Raw genomic sequence first — 17,943 nt, forward strand, 5'->3', positions numbered from 1 at the left:
ATGCTCATGTCCAATTTAGGACAAAAATTTGAAAACCTTTTTTCAGGATTGCTCAATATTCATTGCAGTGAATTAGGCATTTCTTCTCAATTGCCAGGCTTGCCCTTTTTCCCCATCCTCATCTCCATAGCTCTATTTCATTTTCCCCAGCCACTTTCCCAAATCCATGGACTTCCCAGTACTGTAAGGTTTGTCCATGTGTCACAAAGAATGGTTTGGTGCTGAAGTACTCCCATGTAAATGGCTCAGGCAATAATATCAGAGTAATGAAGATAATAATCTCCAGTCTGGATAGCTCTGGAGTAGCCATTCATGCACATATGTTGGCTCTGTGAATGGCTTGTGCAGCTATGCTCAAATCTTGATTTCCTATGCATACCTTTCATTAGTGAGTCCCTGGAGAGGAGAGCAGGCACACTTTCCTGCCACCTGCTCATTGTTCCTGGAGGCTCATTTCACTCCAGGAAACTATCCCAGGCCAGTTCCCCACAAGGAATGTCTCAATTCAGCCCTATGCTCTTAGTCCACATGGCCTAGCTGTGAGAATGAGCTTTTAATCTCTCTGGGGCAGGAAAAGTCTTCTCAGCACTTTTACAGCTGTGTATATACTTTAGAGTGCTCTATAAATACAGCTCTAAATCTCTGTATTTAAAAGAGATGGTGGAGCATTACAAGAAGTAACACAAGGGCCTGACAGGAGGGCTGCTGCCGTTCATTGCCCAGCTCATCCACCGAGTAGGGAATCAGGTGGTTGTCACACCTGAGCTGCAAAACTGCTCCTCAAGCAAGCTTTGCTAAATTATTCCACTGTGTTCCTCCTTCTGCATTTTCAACACTCCCTCAAGTGACAAACCTTCCCCTGGGAGTGCTTACAGGAATGCACAGAACATGGGGCAAAAACCATAGGCCCATTGAGCTCAAGCCTTACTGAATGCTAAAGAACCACCCAGACACATCTGCTCTATGACAATTTCAAAAGGTGTTTCCCAGGTAGTTACTTTAGCTACTCTAAACATAAACAGGAATCTCAGACAAGACTTAAACCTTTCCTATTCTTGCAAGGAATTTGGATTTTGTGGTTGTTTATACTCCTTCTTACTCTGCTTCAGCAATTGAGCCAGTCCTTATAGTCATTCACCAGCATTCTTGGCAGTGTAACAGCCCAGATGCCAAGCTCGGAATTCTCATTTTCTTCCCCTGCCTACTATAGCAGCAACATCTGCGCCCATAGTTATTTCCTGGCTGGCCTCTTATCAAGGCTTCTTCTCCGACTTTGTGGCTAAGGCCGGTGCTGTTTGTGATGACAGCTGTTGCACTGGTGCAGAACCAGCCATCTGGTGACTGACTTGTCCTCTTGGACACTGTTTTCTTCCAGCTGTCCGGAATTTACTGTTGGACTGGAAATAATTTGGTATGTAAATACATACCTCATGATACTCAAGTTATTACTTTCATGGGCAATTCAGTGGTCTCATCATAATTCCCATATCTGAGTGCAACCACAGCCACCTCACTTCCCTCAGTATGGGGAAGGGTGGGTATGATCACTCAAGCCCAATAAACTTTTCAACAGTTTCAAGCCTACAGGGTATGATTTTTTGACTCTTTAGATTTAATAAACCCATCCCAGCATGCCCACACTTGTGTACTCCAGCTATGGTAATACAGTTCCCCTCAGACTGCTGCTTTTCTGAACTCTTAAAAAAGAGATTTTCACCATTTACCTCATGCTGCTATCAGTCATTCCTAGCTGGCCTGTCCCAGAGGCATGCTGCTGACACAAGCTGCTTGCTCTCTCTAAGCATCCTGCCTCTGATCTGCTGCCTTCTTATCACTGTCTCTTGGATTCACGGCAACAGCCCAGGGCCTTGGTAATGTTCCTCTTTCCCCAAGTAGATAGAAAAGCAGAGAGTCTGCTGCTCAAGAATGGACATTGCATTTAATCTTTTCTTCCCCAGTGCCCATTTTTTTTTATTGGACTAAAAATTTACAAATTCATGACAGCATGTGTTTCTTGAGGGAAGCATGGCTCCTTAAGACTGTTAACCTAACAATTATCCTGCCAGCAATAGCTGCAGAATCTTTATATTCACATTCCTAATCTGACATTTAATAATCTCATTTGCTGCATTAAGACTTGATGTAAATGAGTCCAGAAAATTATTTTTAAGTGTTTTCTGTCATTTGAATTCTGATGTGATCCTCTATCCATTAGTGGTGCAATTAAATTGCTCCATTCCACAGCAGAAAATACAAACAGAAGCAGGCACATTACTTCATTCTACACCTTAGTGGAAGCAATTTCCCTCAAGATGTCCTAGTGATGCTTTCTTTAACGCCTAACACTTCATAAGGGTGAGATTTTTGTTTGAGGGGTTTGGGGTTTCAGCTGACTGTTGGGGAATGCAGATGTCATGAACTACATCTAGATGGAGACAGCAATAACTCTAAATCAAAAGTTAATTCACAGGTCAGGAATTGATATATAAATTTGAATTTCTGACAGCTTCATTACCTTGCGGCAATATCTTTATTCACCACCACCAAATGCTTTCCTGGTGGAGCTGCACAAGATTATTTCCACTCCACAACTACCAGGAGAAAATAAAACAAAGATGCACAAAAGTGAAGTCTGGAAGAACACAACTGTGGATGCTTGTATTAAAAAAAAAAAAAAAAAAAAAAAAAAGACAAGAAGATTTAACTTTTACAGTTAAACTCTCCATTTAATGGAAAAAAAGGATACCTTTCCCCTGAGGAACATAGCAGGACTTACTGTTGTTCTACAAGCCCCATTTCACTGCTTTTTAAGGAAAAGAGTTAACTTTTCAGCCAAATGGCCTGTCCCCTTCTCCGCACCCTGTCCCAGTGCATGGCCGAGTCCTCAGCAGCAGTGCAGAGCTCTTGCAGCCTCCTCAGTTACTGGTGTCTCCTGCAGAATTCAGGCAGTCTCCAGAGCTGGCACAGTGTGCATCAGCCAGGCCCTGCTGCACCCCTCTTGTGCCCCTCGGCTCCCACCACACCAGAGCTGCCCAGCCCTGATGGACACACAGCTCTGTGACTGACATCCTACACTTTTAGCATGGTGTAAGGATGGTTCCAAGAGTATAAGGTTATTACTTTCAGGTTCTCCTCAATGAGTTACAGACAGCAGCAGGACAAGAACACTTGCTACTCAGGGTGATTAAAGGGTTCTTTTTTGCCTTTGCAAGAAAGCCATGAAGAGAAAATGGCAAATGGAGGTAAGCTGGGATTTCCTTTTATGCAAAAGTTGGGTTGAAATGGTTTTGAGACACAAACCACTCAAGTACACTACCAATTTCAAAGCCTCAGCCCTCCACCACCTCACCAGAAATGCAGTCTGGGCTCTGCACGGCTTCATTCCTTCCAGCTGGCCCTTGGTAACCTGCTTTCCTGCATTTGTAACCCCTCTCTCCCCAGCCTGTGTCGTAACATACTGGTAACAATAACAGCTCTGAAATCAAAATGCTTTGCAGGCCAAAAAGCTGAGCTCAATCAACACAGGGGGAAAGCAAACTACGGAGAGCTATTGTTTCTGAAAACCATCCAAAAACTCTTGGCACTTCAAGGCATTCCCAATGTCCTTTGCACTATTTCCAGGAAAAATGATTCCCAAGGCCTTGCATATTAAAATAAAAAAAATCTGGCTTATATCAATAAACATGATAACTGCTGTATTTTTCTCTTTAATCAGAGCACAGCTAGCATGTAGAAGCAATCAGAGCCGAGTCAAATAGCCTGTTTCAAGTGTAGCATTTCAAAACTCTCATTCGCTATTGAAGAGTGTAAACTAACCCCTGGGACTCCAGAACCTGCACTTCATCTTTGTGTATTTATGTAATGCCAAGTCTTGAAGAATATTTGTGGGCAGATGTTGGTGGAATAAGTGGTAGATGAGGTAGAAAGGCAGTTTTTCTGACCAAACACACTTATTCAACTTGCCTGTCTTGTGGAATAAGCAGTATCTGGACCAGTGTTTGGACTGCAAACCTAGAAACAGAATTGCTGGTTCTGATCTTAAATCGCAACATAGTGACATCTAACATTAAAAGCTCAGTAGGGTTGCACGGCATTTCAAGACTCTACCTTCCTCACCTAACACAGGAAATCCACTTTGCAGTTGAAATGTAAATGAAGGAAGACTCAAAGACCTACATGGTGCAGGTCATTATCATGGTTCAAAACGCCAAATCAGAAAGAAGCCATTGACAATCACTACTGAGTCACTTCTGTATATTGTTTTGACTAGCTGTGCAACATAATGAGAGTGTTGCACTTATAACCCAGTACAATCAAGCAAGATTTTACAGACATCCCTCATTCAAGATGATAGAATATATTTTTTGTCATTTTAGCTATTCAGAGAGAGAAACTCTTCTATTCCCTGATTTATGAAAATTGCAATATTGCAATATTACATAGCCAGAAAAAAAGCTTTAAATATCTCTGCTCCTGTCCACAGAATTTCAGGTAGGTAGCTTGATGGAGAACTTATAAATGAAATCTTAGATGATCAGGTGTACTTTAAGACCTTACAGATAAAGAAAAAGTCTTTAAAATTAAGAAAAGTGTTAAGAGATAAATGGCCAAGATAGTGTAATTTTTATTTACCCACCCACTGTTCCAAGAATCACATTTGAAGATATAAGCAAGGGTCTAATATCCCTGTAAAAACAGTGAGAAGCTTATGGCTAGTTTTCAGATTTCACACCACATGCTGTGTCTACCACAGTCCCATGGAAGAACTGCTGCCTTCATGGCACTGTGCAATGAAACAGCCTTTCAGACACATTTCATGAAAACATTTCAGATCAATTATGGGTTAGGGAACTTGCAGTGTTTTCCAAGCAAATGGTTCACTTTATTAAGTTCTACCTCACATCTCTATCACTTCCCTATCTATTAGACTTCCCAAACCTTTGTCACAATATTTAACATGGATATTTTCTTTTCAGAATGATTTGAAGCCTTTTACATGCCATAGAAAGTGAAAGCACAAATACCTACTAACAATGAATCAGCTTAATTTCCTCCAACACTGTGATTTCATGAATATTATTAAAAATACATAATTTATTACTCAGGTTCAGTGCAAAGGATTGTATCATGAGGTTGGATCTTGTTTTGGTTCTGTATAAGTGTGGAATTTTATTTTATTTTATTAAAAGCTTTGCTGCTGCTCTGTTGCAAAACTTTCAGCCTCAAAAACATGGGACTACCTATTGGGAAAGCACCATTTAGCTATGCAGTATCTGTGCATAGTTATGACAGTTTTCTTCATGTAGCAGCTGGTCCTAACATTGATAATTCTTGCTTTGCATTGCTGGGTAATGGGATTCCCATGCTTTAGGTGTTAATGACTTCGGGACATCTAAGTTACTGGAGCTAAGCAAATGAACTATATTGTTGTCACTGCTTTTAGAAATGAAGTCCTCAATTCAGTATTTTTGTAATCTAACTGCAACAAAGTTAACTCCACTTTTATGAAGAATGACATTAAATTGTGAGGCCACTCTGAACCAATGTAGAGCTGAAGGGCTGAAAAAATCACTCCATACCTCAGGAAAGAAACATAGTACCTTTTTAATTACCAGTAGAAAGCTCAGCTGGGGCATAAAAGTAGACTTCACATGCTTAATAAAGAGCAACAAGGACAAAACCTTGGGTCTAATCTGATTTCCTTCCCACCACTGCAGAGACCCCTGGAAAAGCCGGATGGCCTGGATGTGTCAGACCAGAGCAAAGAACATCCTCAGCACCTGTGTGAGAAGTGCAAAGTTTTGGGCTACTACTGCCGCCGTGTGCAATAAACCTTCAAAGTGGCCTCTTCCCATCCCCATCGTCCTGAGAGATTCTCTGGCAGCACGCGATCAACAGCAGCACAACAGATCACGATAAAAGCTAAAATAATTGCCAATATTGCCTACCTAATAATATGCCTTACCATTAATAGAATGTAACATTTCTCCTATGCATGTGCATGCATGCAGTAGGTATTTACAGGACTATGATTTGTATACATATATATGTAAATTTATATATGTACACACAAAGTGTTACTGATAATGTTCACAACAGAACCACAGTTACAGGTTCTGCTGATTGTTTACACAGACCCTATATCACAGCCAGGTGAAATGAAGTACTTTTCAAAAGGCAAGGAATAATATGCACAAGGAATATTTGTTACATGCATGGCTTTTGCAGAGGTTCAGTAACTGTGGGGCCGCTAATTGTAAGCACTCACCCACAACACGAACACTGTTCTTATTATATGACAAGACAAAGGAAGATGAAACAAGCCACAGCATAAAGGGGAATTACTGCTTTCCCACTTTTAGAAAGTCTTAAGAGTTTTGTGCTGCTTATTTCTTGGACTTCTTTCTATTTGTTACCATCTTTTGGGCAGGGCTTAGGCAAAATAATTTTTGCAGGACATGGAAAAAAAAGTGAATAATTGTTTGAGGGGTGTGGGTTGGGTAGGAAGGGAATGCCATAAGATTCCAAGAGGTTTTTTGGAAGAGACAAAATTGGCTTGCTTATGCAACTACCAGATCCTTCTCTTGTCATATAATCCCACTGACATGGCCCCTTCTATGTGCATGGTGTGTTCATTAGGCCACAAGCACATTAAATTTACTATGAATAAGGGGATAAGAATATTTAAAACTGACCCAAATACCGTTAACTGAAAGATTAGCTAAACTTACTATTTTTAGTAGTTTAAAAGCCACTTTCTGGAAATATTTTTATGTCCTGTTTTCTACTATAGAAATTTGTTATAATATGAAACGTTAGCCATAGGGGTGTTTTAAGGCATGGAGAGCACTCTATATAACTCTCTTTCTTTATGTCTTCATGAAGAAGGCCTACATACCTGGGGAGAAATTTAGGAATTATATTTCATGTCCCATTTCAGGTAGAACTTTGCACAGGGACAGCCTGCTGCAAAGAACATCTCGTCAGGGATTGGCAAATATAAACTGAAAGTACCTCGAGACAGTATCCTGTTTGTATGTCTATGTGAGAGTACATTGGCAAAAGGACACAACAAGCAATTCATTTGTAGCGTTCACTAAAAAAATTAGAGGCATAATGTTTGAGATTGGGGTGGTTTACATCAGCAATTTACATTTGTATGAAGCTTCCTTTAGGGAGATTGATTTGTGTGAATGATACTTCGAGAAAACACTTTAAATCCTAAATAACTTGATGTGAACTAAATGTGTTCTGAGGACTAGTTCTGTAATGCAAAGACAGTGGGGGATTGATGCCAAGTGATAGCAGGATGTTACCAGTATGTCAAGACAAGCTTTTATAAAGAAAGTAGAAAACTTATCATGAGCTTTCACCAAGGGAACGTGAAGCTCCTGACAAATTTGCTGCAGGGTCAAACTCTTGCCATTTCCCTGCTTTGTTATAAGCAGGGCAAAATTGCATCTGCTTGTTCGGGGGGAATGGCATGTACATATCTTGCAAACTTCATTATTTATGGGCAGCCTAAGTGACCCAGCCTGCTGGTCAAAGCAATGGATAAGCATCCTGACTCTTGGCTTCTGACCACAGCTCTCCCATAGCTCCCTGGTTTTGGGCAAGTCACAAGATCCTTCTGGACCTCAGTTTCCCCAGCTGCAACAAGGGGGTAATAATACTTTAGTATACCTACCTCACAGGAGAGTTGTGAGGTTTACTTAATATCTCTTAAGTGTTTTGGCATCACTGGATGAAAAGTGCCATGTAATGCTAAAATAGAACTAACTAAATTAATCACTTGGAAACTACTTTTGCCCTGTTAGCAACTCAAACTAAAATAGCTGAAAATAATATTATTGAAAGTAACATTAATAAACAGTTCAGTTGCCTCAGTGAAGATGTGCAGTTTAGCATTTTCAAATGCAAACACATTCTTTTGCACAAATTCACAAATTAACTTAGAGACAAATTCTCTCAAAGATATTAATCTGTCTATACAAATAAGAAAATACACAAGCAAATCTAGGGGTGGATTTTCTAAGCTTGACCTCTAGGATTAATCTCAATAGTTTGTTTCAAGCATGAATAATTTTGAAAGAGCAGCATTTTAAACCAGATCTGTTTGTTCCTCTTGAGCACTTAATAGTACAGGAACAAAAAAAAGAGAAAAATCTCCTAGATGGTTCACATCTAGCTAAAGAACATGTAGAAAAAAAAACCCTTAGATGAAGATAAGGGAAAATGTTATTTTGTTTTCTCCCTGAAACCAAGATGTTGCTATCAAACATTTTGTTCAGTATTGAAATAATCACCCTGTTATGAAAACCACTAAAACCAGTAAAATAGCACAACTCTTTATATAGCTGTATTACTATATCACACACCAGCAGGTTCTGACAAAAAGGTGACTAAAAAGATGCCATTTTAAGCATTGGTATTTTCATGACAGTGCCCTATTAAGAATTGTTTATCCAGATTCAACACTGCAAGGCAATGCCTTTAGCTTACGGATTTCTAGATTGTACTAAAAACACACATGATCTACTTTAACACAATGTCTATAGGTGTAGCATAACAACTCTTGAGAGCATGCTTATGAGAGTTGAGTATTTATATTATTGATGTGTTCCTAGGCAGAAGACATATAAAGTATTTAAGTGATACTCAGCATATTTGTAATTAGGAGGAGAGCAGATTCCCCCTGCCCTGGCGCTGGGAGAAAGCAGATGAAGAACACAACGTGTGGAAAAGCAAGGAGCGACACTGCCGTGTTTGTTCTGCCTAAAGCAGAGGCGCAGATCCGGCGGTGCGGGTGGCACCGGGACCTGCTCCCTGCACAGGCTGAAGCTGGGCCTGGCAAGGCAGGAGCACCGAGCTGGGCCGAGGGGGTCCCTCTGTCCCTCCCCGCATGACTTGGCTGCTGGGATTGGAGCCTTGGGTCCGAGGCATTCACTCCACACTGTGCAGTTGGAGTTGCTGGGAAAACACATCCGCATAAGTAATTGTGTAGAACAGCTTATGACCATTGGCTTTTTGTTAGTGTTTGTTTGTCAGAAGGGACATTTCTGAATTTTTATTTCAAATGAAAAAAAGAATGATTGATTATAAAATATAAATTACTTCTACTCCCTGCCTCCCCACACAAAGGTAATTCACCTATAGATGTAACCAGCTCTTTCCAAATCAGAAAAAAAAAAAGGTTAAGGTGCAGATTTTTGACTGGAAAAATGAGGAACTGATTTATCTTTTAAATTTTAGTGACTGCTTTCTGATGTTCTCTAACTAGCTCTGCATTGAGAGCATCAGCTAGCAATCATTGAAGGCGTTAGTAGACAGTATTGGCAGGAGCGAAGCAAGCATCCATAAAAAGAGTTTTAAATCAATACAGGCCTCCCTGAACTGAGTATTCTTTAGGGGTGTACCTGAGGGCAGTTCAGCTCTGTGCATTTATTTGGCAAAGTGGATTTTCAACCTCGGATGCATGCTGTTGACAGCCCATCAATGTATCCTGTTGAATTCTACTTTTTTAATTTTCAACTTTTCAGGTTTTTTTTAAACTTCCATTTATTTCTTTAAAAGCAACAAAAACCAATCAAACAAATAAATACCCCACAGTTTGTTTCATGAGTTGGTCATAACATTTCACATCAAATTTGGCAATGGCACGCCTCTAGAAAAATGTTTGAGTAATTTGAAATGTGTGTTATAGGTTTTTAGCTGCTTTAACCTAATGAGGCTACAATGAAGTTTTTACAAATACTTCATTTAAAGGTGATGAAGAAATATCCTAGTAGTTTAAAGGATGGCCCCATTTTAGCCAGTTCCTACTGCTGCTACCACAGATGTAAAATGATGCCACACAAGCAAAATTTGAGGCATTTTTGTCTCAAAGTTGCTATTTAATTTCAGATAAATACACAAGAGTATATATTATTTCTGAAAATAGGTGTATTTTGAAGTTCCCCATTATATGGGACTTAGTTTTTAAACTAAAAATGTGAAGTTACATATGCCTGAGAGAAGCCTTATACCTAGAAGTATTATCTACATTTTACCTTTTTGTATAACATGAAATTTAGATTATACATTAATTGCATACCCGTGACACTCTAGCATTAAAAAAAAAAAACAAACAAAAACAAAATGTACTTAAAACATCAAAAGTTTAGAGCTTTTGGAAATGTCAGACTTCATAGATTAGTGGTCTTTGTCCTGCAGTCACATAGAAGTTTTTTTTGTCCTATTCTGGATCCTAAGCGTTGTCCACTGAACAGTAAGCAATAAATCATCAACACGTGTTTTTCAAGTTAAGTCAATAGACGTATATTTTCCACTTGCCTTTGCCAACATATTTTAAAACGTGATTGAATTATCCCCATAGAAAAATCATTCTTTCAGATATCACTTCACTCCCAACTGGGCTTCCACCCATATCTCTTTCTTATCTGCAGAACCAGTGCTGTCCATTGAGTTTGCTGTATCGCTCAAGTGCTCAGAGGGCTGTTTGAGATCTTAGATATAGGGATGATGGATTGTGTTTCTAGGATGAATTTCAAAGGGACAATCGTGTGCAGTTACTAGCTATAGATGATTGATATAAATGTTTACCCCTGTATGAAGTATTTTACAGTTTTACTTGCAGATGTGTATTTATCTTGAGTTATACTTGACATAGAGTTTCTTTCAATTTTTTTAATACTATGTGTGTATTTTGGAAACCTTTTTAGATGTTAAAATTTTTGAATGGTTACAAATATTTCTTATAATACTGAATTGTTATCTGGAAACTCTTTGCAGTAACTTTTTTTGTATATATTTGAGGGCCTTTTTAAAAAAGTATTGTTTGTTTTTTGGGCAAAGTTTTTACAATTGGGAAGCTTTCAGAAGGGCCTTCCTCTCAACTAGGATACTAACAGAGGTAAGAGTTTTCTTAAGTATTTTGCAGTATTTTGCAGAACTAAGGATGTATCCTCAAGAAAATATTTATGGAAATAATTTACTTTTTTTTTTACAATGCTTTTGTCTGTATAAAGTATGCAACAGAACTACATTAAGAAGGAAATATTGTCTACATAAAATATTATATGAAAGTTGGTACATAATTCTGACAAAAAACCTTGCAATTCTTTAAGCCATATTGTTTTTGTTATCCTTGGATGAAAATATCAGTATTAAGTAACCAGTGTATTATTCAAGTGCTTAGACTTATATGAAAATGCTTATACGGTTTATTTATGTGTATTTGGGGAACGAGTGCTAGAAAAGCTATCACTAGACATGTAGCAAGTGAGAAGCAAATAACAGTATACTGTCACTTTATGGCCTTGTGAGAGACACAAAGGTGTTGAAAGCACCGTGGAGACTCAGCTTTCAGAAACTCTGAAGCACAAGTGGTGGGTTTCAAATGGTGGCTCTTTCCTTTCCCATGACTAGAGGGGAAGAAAGTTGGTTGGGACACTGTTTAACTTGACTTTCACAACTCTTTGCAGACTGTGAGCTCAGCTATGCATTATCATCTACAGCAATAATATCAATCAAAGGATGTAAGAGAAAAGGATTGAAGTAGATTATTGTAGGGGTTTACGTTTATTTTAATTAGAACTCATAGCAATATAGGATATGCATGTGCACGTATTCGAAGCATTTTACACTTTACATTTCATGTAGTTTGATTATATTATGAAGGATTGAGTTTTTAGTTTGCTATTTTACCATGCTAAAATGGGAGGTCTGCCCAGTCCTATACTGGATTCTTGTTTCCTTTAAAAGGTTATTTAGTACGGCACTCACTACATTGTGTAATAGTGCTAAAACTAACACTATTTTATGAATTTCTTCAGCTTTAAAAAAATTAACCTAATGATTATTACATTTGTTTAACTGTACCCACTGACCTTGTCAGATTCAGTTGGCAAATTGTGTAATTTCTTTTTCTGTAACTGTTAATAAACTTGTACAGCTAAAACAAACAAAATCTATGGACAAAGGCCTCAGAGGTACCGGTTCTGTTTCAGCAATCAAGATGACAGCTTGCTCATTTGGTGACTCTGTTGCTACCAAGACTGTAAAACCTCTGTTGTGGATTGTCCATAAAATGGCATTCCGACATGTGCCTTATTTGCTGGATAGTATACAGCTTTCCTCTAGTATTCTAGCATTTTAATGCTGTATTAAAGTATTGAAAAAAAAAAAAAAAAAAAAACAACCAGCAAGAGCATGGCATTGTTTTCTTGAACATTCCTTTCCTTTGACAATTTACTCCCAGCTGCAGTGGGTTCCTGGTTATGGCCTGGCCAGCCACAGTCTGGTGCCTGAGGAGCAAACCTGCCCTACCATAGCCATGACCCAGACCATGGGAAGAAGACTTTCTCCACTGCAGTGAGTCCCTCTGCTGCAAGGAGCCTGGTCACATCAGGGTGACAGCTCTTCACTGCTAGTGAGACACCTTGGGTTAATGGTGCCAGCTCCTGTTTTTAACAGCCTATTCCTTCTCAGGGAAAACCCTCTATAATCAAAGTACACTTGTAGCCTTTGGTTGGATAGGAAAGTTTATGTGCCAGAAAGTTGCTTTAGTGAAAAATAGCATTCATCATTCTTTGCAAACACAAGAAGTTAGCAAGAAGTAGACCTACTAAATGCTTGTTGTGTATTAGCAATGCTCTTCTCACACTCCCAGCCAAAGTTAAGTGGCAAGTACTTTTCTCCTGAGACTGACAACATTGTAGTGATTGGAAATTAAAATAAGGGTGTCAAGAAATTAACTTTGGATTTTAGGTATCCTGCCTCTAATACAGGAGATTGCCTTCATTTAAAACAAGCAGAAAAATTTTATTAGATACATCAGCACACATTTTTTTATGCCTGATCATCCCTACGAAGCACACTGCATATTTGCCACTTGGAGACCTTCACCACATTGACACCATTTCTATCACATAGCAAGTCTGATTTCTGGATTTGAGTCCTCATTCAGCCCACATGAGAGAGAGCAAAAACACATCCACATATGTGCATTGTTAGGCAGTGGTGGAAGAAGAGGCTTACATGGAATTGTACAGTTCTGAAGCATTGAAAACAATGACTATTTCATCAAATGGTGAAAGACATCCCCAGCTGAGCCCCATGGAAAGGGAAAGCACATATTCAGAACTTGTTGGTAAATTTTTGTTTGAAAAATAAAACATACTGCTCTTCACTTAAAATTTGGCTAGAGCATTTCCCATAGCAAACACAAGCCACAAAGCCAAGCTCTGAACTGAAATACATCCTTCTTTTTACAGAAGACCTGGGGCTTCCCAAAAAACCCACAAACACCTCAGATTTAGCAATCAACTGAGACAAAAAAATATGCTGAGTAGAAATGCAAAGTCTTAGCTCCTTATTACCGCATTTTCTATGATTCCTCAAAGAAACAGCTTTTTCATATTTAAACCAAAAGTAGATGAACACAAACAAAATGGTATCAACAAAAACAATCAAACTACTCTTGCGTCATTTTTCATTGCCAAAGCATTTCCCTTTCCTGCTCTGTGTGAATGAGGTCAAGACACAATGCACCAACCTGTTTGCAATGGAAGTGCCAAATGATTCCCACTACAGGAAAATAATAGGGCTTTCATTAACAGGGATTTCATATAACACTGATACTCAGAAATAAAAAGCTGTTTCATTATTCTTTAATGAAAACCCATTTAAACAGCACACCAAGACTCCTACTCCTCATGTTAGTCACATCACACCAAAAGCTTCTCCTCAGATCCTTCCACTGTATAGCAGGTGTACAGACTAGACCTAAAATCCCAGCTAGGAAGGAGAATGTTCACTGCCATATAACACAGTCAAATGTTTAAAAGGCTGCTCCTGTCTCCATACCCCTCTGCAAAAGTCTGTACACAAGAGATGTTGGCAAGGAAAAAGGAACCCAAAACACCAACGGCGGAATGCCGGCAGCCAGGTCTTTCCACTAAGAACTAAAGAAACCTCTTAACTGGATCATATAAAATTCTTATTCTTGATCAGGATATGTAGCTTCTGATGCTGAAAAATAGAATGCAACATTTAGGTTTGCTTTTCTCTAGTGTTCACCTTCTGGACTTAGAGAAAGATAATTTGTCAACTCCTGTGTAGGGACAACCAGCACTCCTACTCATCAAGCCATTTTGTTTTATTGAAAGTAATGCAATTGCTCTTCCTCATCATCTGTATCTCAAACACATTTCAGATAACCAAACCCCAAAAACTGGTCATTATACCAAAACTGCAAAACCTCATTCAACCAACCTAGATTAATACTTCTCATAATCCTTTTGTGAGCTTTGTGAGACATTTTGCAAATGAACATGCCTAGAAACACCTACCTCAGTCAGCCTTTATGGAGTCTTTATCCAAAGGACCAAGACTGAAGCAGAGGCAATTGCAGCTGTGAGGTGTTACAGCATCCCTGACGTGCAGCCCAGGGTAGCAGAGGCAGCCAGCACTGCTGTGGAAGAGAACAGAGCACTGTGAGACAGCCCTGAGTACACATTGCCTAGGCACACAGCTCCAGGGCCGATGAGGAGACCAGGAGCAGCAGTAACCCTGGGCATTCTTTGAAAGCTTCCTTTCTATGCCATAAGCGTAGCTAAATAAAAATATAGTCACCTTTTTTTTTTTTTCTTTTTTTTTTTTTTTTTTTTTTAATAAGAGGTAAAAAGGGACCTTACATGCCCAGCTTACCCAACCAAACTCCATGACTGCAAAAAAAGCAAATCATAGCCAAATGCTTTATGTACATATTAAGGGGAGTAGGGTGTAAACCAAAGATTTTCTTCTAATCACCACTCTAGTTTCCTGTTCACCAGCTGAGGCCAGAGAAGAGAATGCCATAAGAAAGAACACCATAAGAAGGCTTTCTCTTACACAATTTCTGAATACATCAAAGCAGCAGGTATGGGAAATCTAACACTAGCCAGCTTTCCATTAATTTTCCTTAGAGTTTATAAGGAGGTACCACCCAAAGGATTTCCAAGGAGCCAGACATACTCCACTTGATTTCACCCAGCAAAACTTGAAGGAATAATACAGGAAAACACTGCAGAAGCAATAGGAAGCAAGACCTCAAAATTCCCTGCTCGCAAATAAAACAATGATAAATAGACAAATACCAATAGCACAGGAAAAAAAAAATACCTCTGCTGAGTACCCTCAGGTCAAAATTCAGAGAGCTGAAATCCACAGCCCCTGGATAGGGCCTCCTTTTTCTCTGCCTCCCTTAAATTGGCTACTAGCCCCGATTGCTGAGGGCTCCATCTGTGCTGGCCAGCTGTGTGGGGGTGGGAAAGGGATGGAGGGGAATGGGGGTGGGCACCAGCTCCTCCGCAGGTGCAAGGGCTTCCTGCCTGGCTGTGCCTGCTGTAGCACAAACCCAAGAGCCCTCTTCAACAGTGCTGCAGGAAAAAAGAGCACAGACATCAGTGCCACCAACAGGAATCTTCACAGTCTGCTTGGAGGCAAAGGATAGTTAGTTCACATCTAGGAGAGACAGCTCTCCTTTTAATGTTCACAGGAACTGAAAGATCAACACAGTTAAATCTTCAGCAGCTGTAGAAATTTCACTAAGGGATATACACAAGTAAACTTCACTAGACAGAATCTTGAATAGAACACGTTGAAATCAATCAATTAACATTGCTTTCCAACATGCCCTGCTATCACTTCTGAATGTCTTAGACAATTTGTGAATACAAAGCAATTGCACACAGCAATTAATACCTCGCCCAGCTACTAAGGTGTGGCTACTTTTTTGGATACTTGGCTACAAGTTCTTGCATTTCATAAATTAACCTGAAGCAAGAGTGTTTGAGTTAAATAAAGACAACCACTCACACCAACATGTTCCTGGATTTGAAGGAATGAAACTAGGTTTATTAAATTGGGAGGTGAACAGTAATGCACTGATTCAGAGTAGCAAAAGCAAAACCAGACACAAGTAGCAGCTGACAGAGTCCCTGATGCTCAGTGAAAGACACCCCAAATGGTGCATATTGAAAAACAGATCTTAAATTAGGTAGTAATATCAGGAATGAGTCCATTGTGTTATTTTGGATTGTTCAACTTACAGTCATAATAGATTAAAAAAAGAGATGGTTTTGAAGTAGGAACAAGAAACTAAAGAGAAAACATCATTATATGATCCTTATCACTTTAAAAGGACAAAACAGAAATAAAAAAAAATCAGGAAAGATGAAATGAAAGACATTATTTCCTTGTGAAAGGCAACTGTGCACTGGGACTCCATCTTCTGGAAAAGAGATCATTAAGGGCAGTTGTGTTAGTATCCCACAATATAATAAATGACACAAATAAGGGAAGAAATATTAATTGCTTCTACAACTGTCCTCAAAGAAGGGAATTTTGGATACAAATATCTGAGGTAATATAATTAAAACAAAAATTTCACACAGCAGACTGAAATGCATAGTCATGGGATATTCTAGCTGTCAAAAGAATAAATGAGATCAAAGCCAACTACTAAACCACATTAAAAAAAAATTAAACTCTGCAAGGGTTATTAACCACAAAGCTGTGACCCTGCTCAGGAAGTCTCAAAGCAGAGAAGCAGCCAGCAGCAAGAGATGATGCCAACAGAAGGCTGACTGCCTGTGGTTCATATCTTTTCCCTCACTAAACTGCTGTAGGAAAGAGGATATCTCAGTAGGTGCTAGTCTGATTGTTGTCCTGGCCCAAGGATTATTTTCTTGTGTGACATTGGGAGCTGCAATATGTGAATGTAAACATACTTCAGCACCCAACATAAGGAAATATATGGCACCCAACAGGCACCTGACAGCTGCTGGGCAAGACTCAAACAGACATGCCCAGGGAAATACCCTTCAGTTCTCCAGCATTCATGCTCTGAAAGAAGACCTTGCAACTCACCTGTGCTCATGCTTAGTTGGGCTAATTGGCAGGAAACTAATTGAAAACTACCATAATCTGTAGTCTCCAACAGAATATTGCACTACTGTAACAATTTTTTTTTTGGTTTGGGTTTAATTTTTAAAAATTCCTTGCATATAGTATTTTTTTAAAGCTATTCCTAATTAGCTGTGTTTAAAGATATTTTAAATGCATCTATACACGGCATTCCTGTTTGCTGGACCACACCACCACTGTTGCTCTCCAAGGGGCAAGGACAGGGTTTAGCCCTCGATTAGCCTTACCACATGGTTTTCTGGGGTCACAAAAGAATTTACTGTGCCAAGGAAAATTTCTAAGAGGTGTTTAATCACCTTTTAGCATCCAGAAGGTCCAGTAAATGGAGCTCATAACAATGAGGTTATAGGCTCTGGCTGAGCCACGCGCCATGTCACGATGGGAGGCAGCCAGGCTGGGTTGGGCTCCCACAGTGGTTCCAGCCGTGCTGTGCTCAGCCCTTCTGGCCAGACTGAGCCACAGCCAAGGACACCCTAAATTAACAAGGAGGTTGGTTAGCCTGCACCCATGTTTCCCCATCTACTGATTTTAAGTCATGCCTTTTACTCCAAGGGTGCAGCTTAATACGCAGGAGCTGCAGGAAAGGCATGAAATGTGCATGTCTGGATTGAGAAAATCTTAATCTTTTCTGCCATAAATATCTCTGTCCATCTCTCTACACACAGAGGAAATGTCTGAGGCAGACAGAAATATTCAGACCAAAGAAGATACATCAGGGGGCTTTAGTAAAATAAATGTAGACAAGAGAAGAAAGTGACCTTTTTTCTCCCCTGATTTCCTTCCTACACTGAACCCTGTGCATCTCTTTGCAAGAATTTAGCACAAGAGAAGAAGCAATAGGGTCTCAAATAAGGCTTTATAGTCCCAGCAAAGGGGAAATTCAGCCTGAGGTATGTGGGATTTGCTCTCTCAAGGACTGTAGGTGTGAAGTAAATCTTAGATTTTTTTTTAATAATTATTTAATGCACTTCATAA

At 39.4% G+C, this 17,943-nt stretch overlaps 1 protein-coding gene and 1 long non-coding RNA gene across 2 annotated transcripts in view; one reads left to right on the forward strand and one right to left on the reverse strand.

Annotated features, from left to right (window-relative positions):
* Positions 1 to 8,165, forward strand: part of ZCCHC24 (zinc finger CCHC-type containing 24) — a 101,350-nt gene extending 93,185 nt beyond the window's left edge. Inside the window, exon 4 of the mRNA XM_068197338.1 lies at positions 5,718 to 8,165. Coding sequence (XP_068053439.1) covers positions 5,718 to 5,831 — 114 coding nt within the window. The 3' untranslated portion in view covers positions 5,832 to 8,165. The remainder of the gene's footprint in view (positions 1 to 5,717) is intronic.
* Positions 1 to 14,503, reverse strand: part of LOC137477938 (uncharacterized) — a 45,169-nt gene extending 30,666 nt beyond the window's left edge. The window contains exon 1 of the long non-coding RNA XR_011001287.1: positions 14,352 to 14,503. This is a non-coding gene — a long non-coding RNA (uncharacterized lncRNA). The remainder of the gene's footprint in view (positions 1 to 14,351) is intronic.
* Positions 14,504 to 17,943: the final 3,440 nt, after the last annotated feature.

Source organism: Anomalospiza imberbis, chromosome 8 (genome assembly GCF_031753505.1).
Source record: "Anomalospiza imberbis isolate Cuckoo-Finch-1a 21T00152 chromosome 8, ASM3175350v1, whole genome shotgun sequence".
NCBI classification, from domain to species: Eukaryota; Metazoa; Chordata; class Aves; order Passeriformes; family Viduidae; genus Anomalospiza; species Anomalospiza imberbis.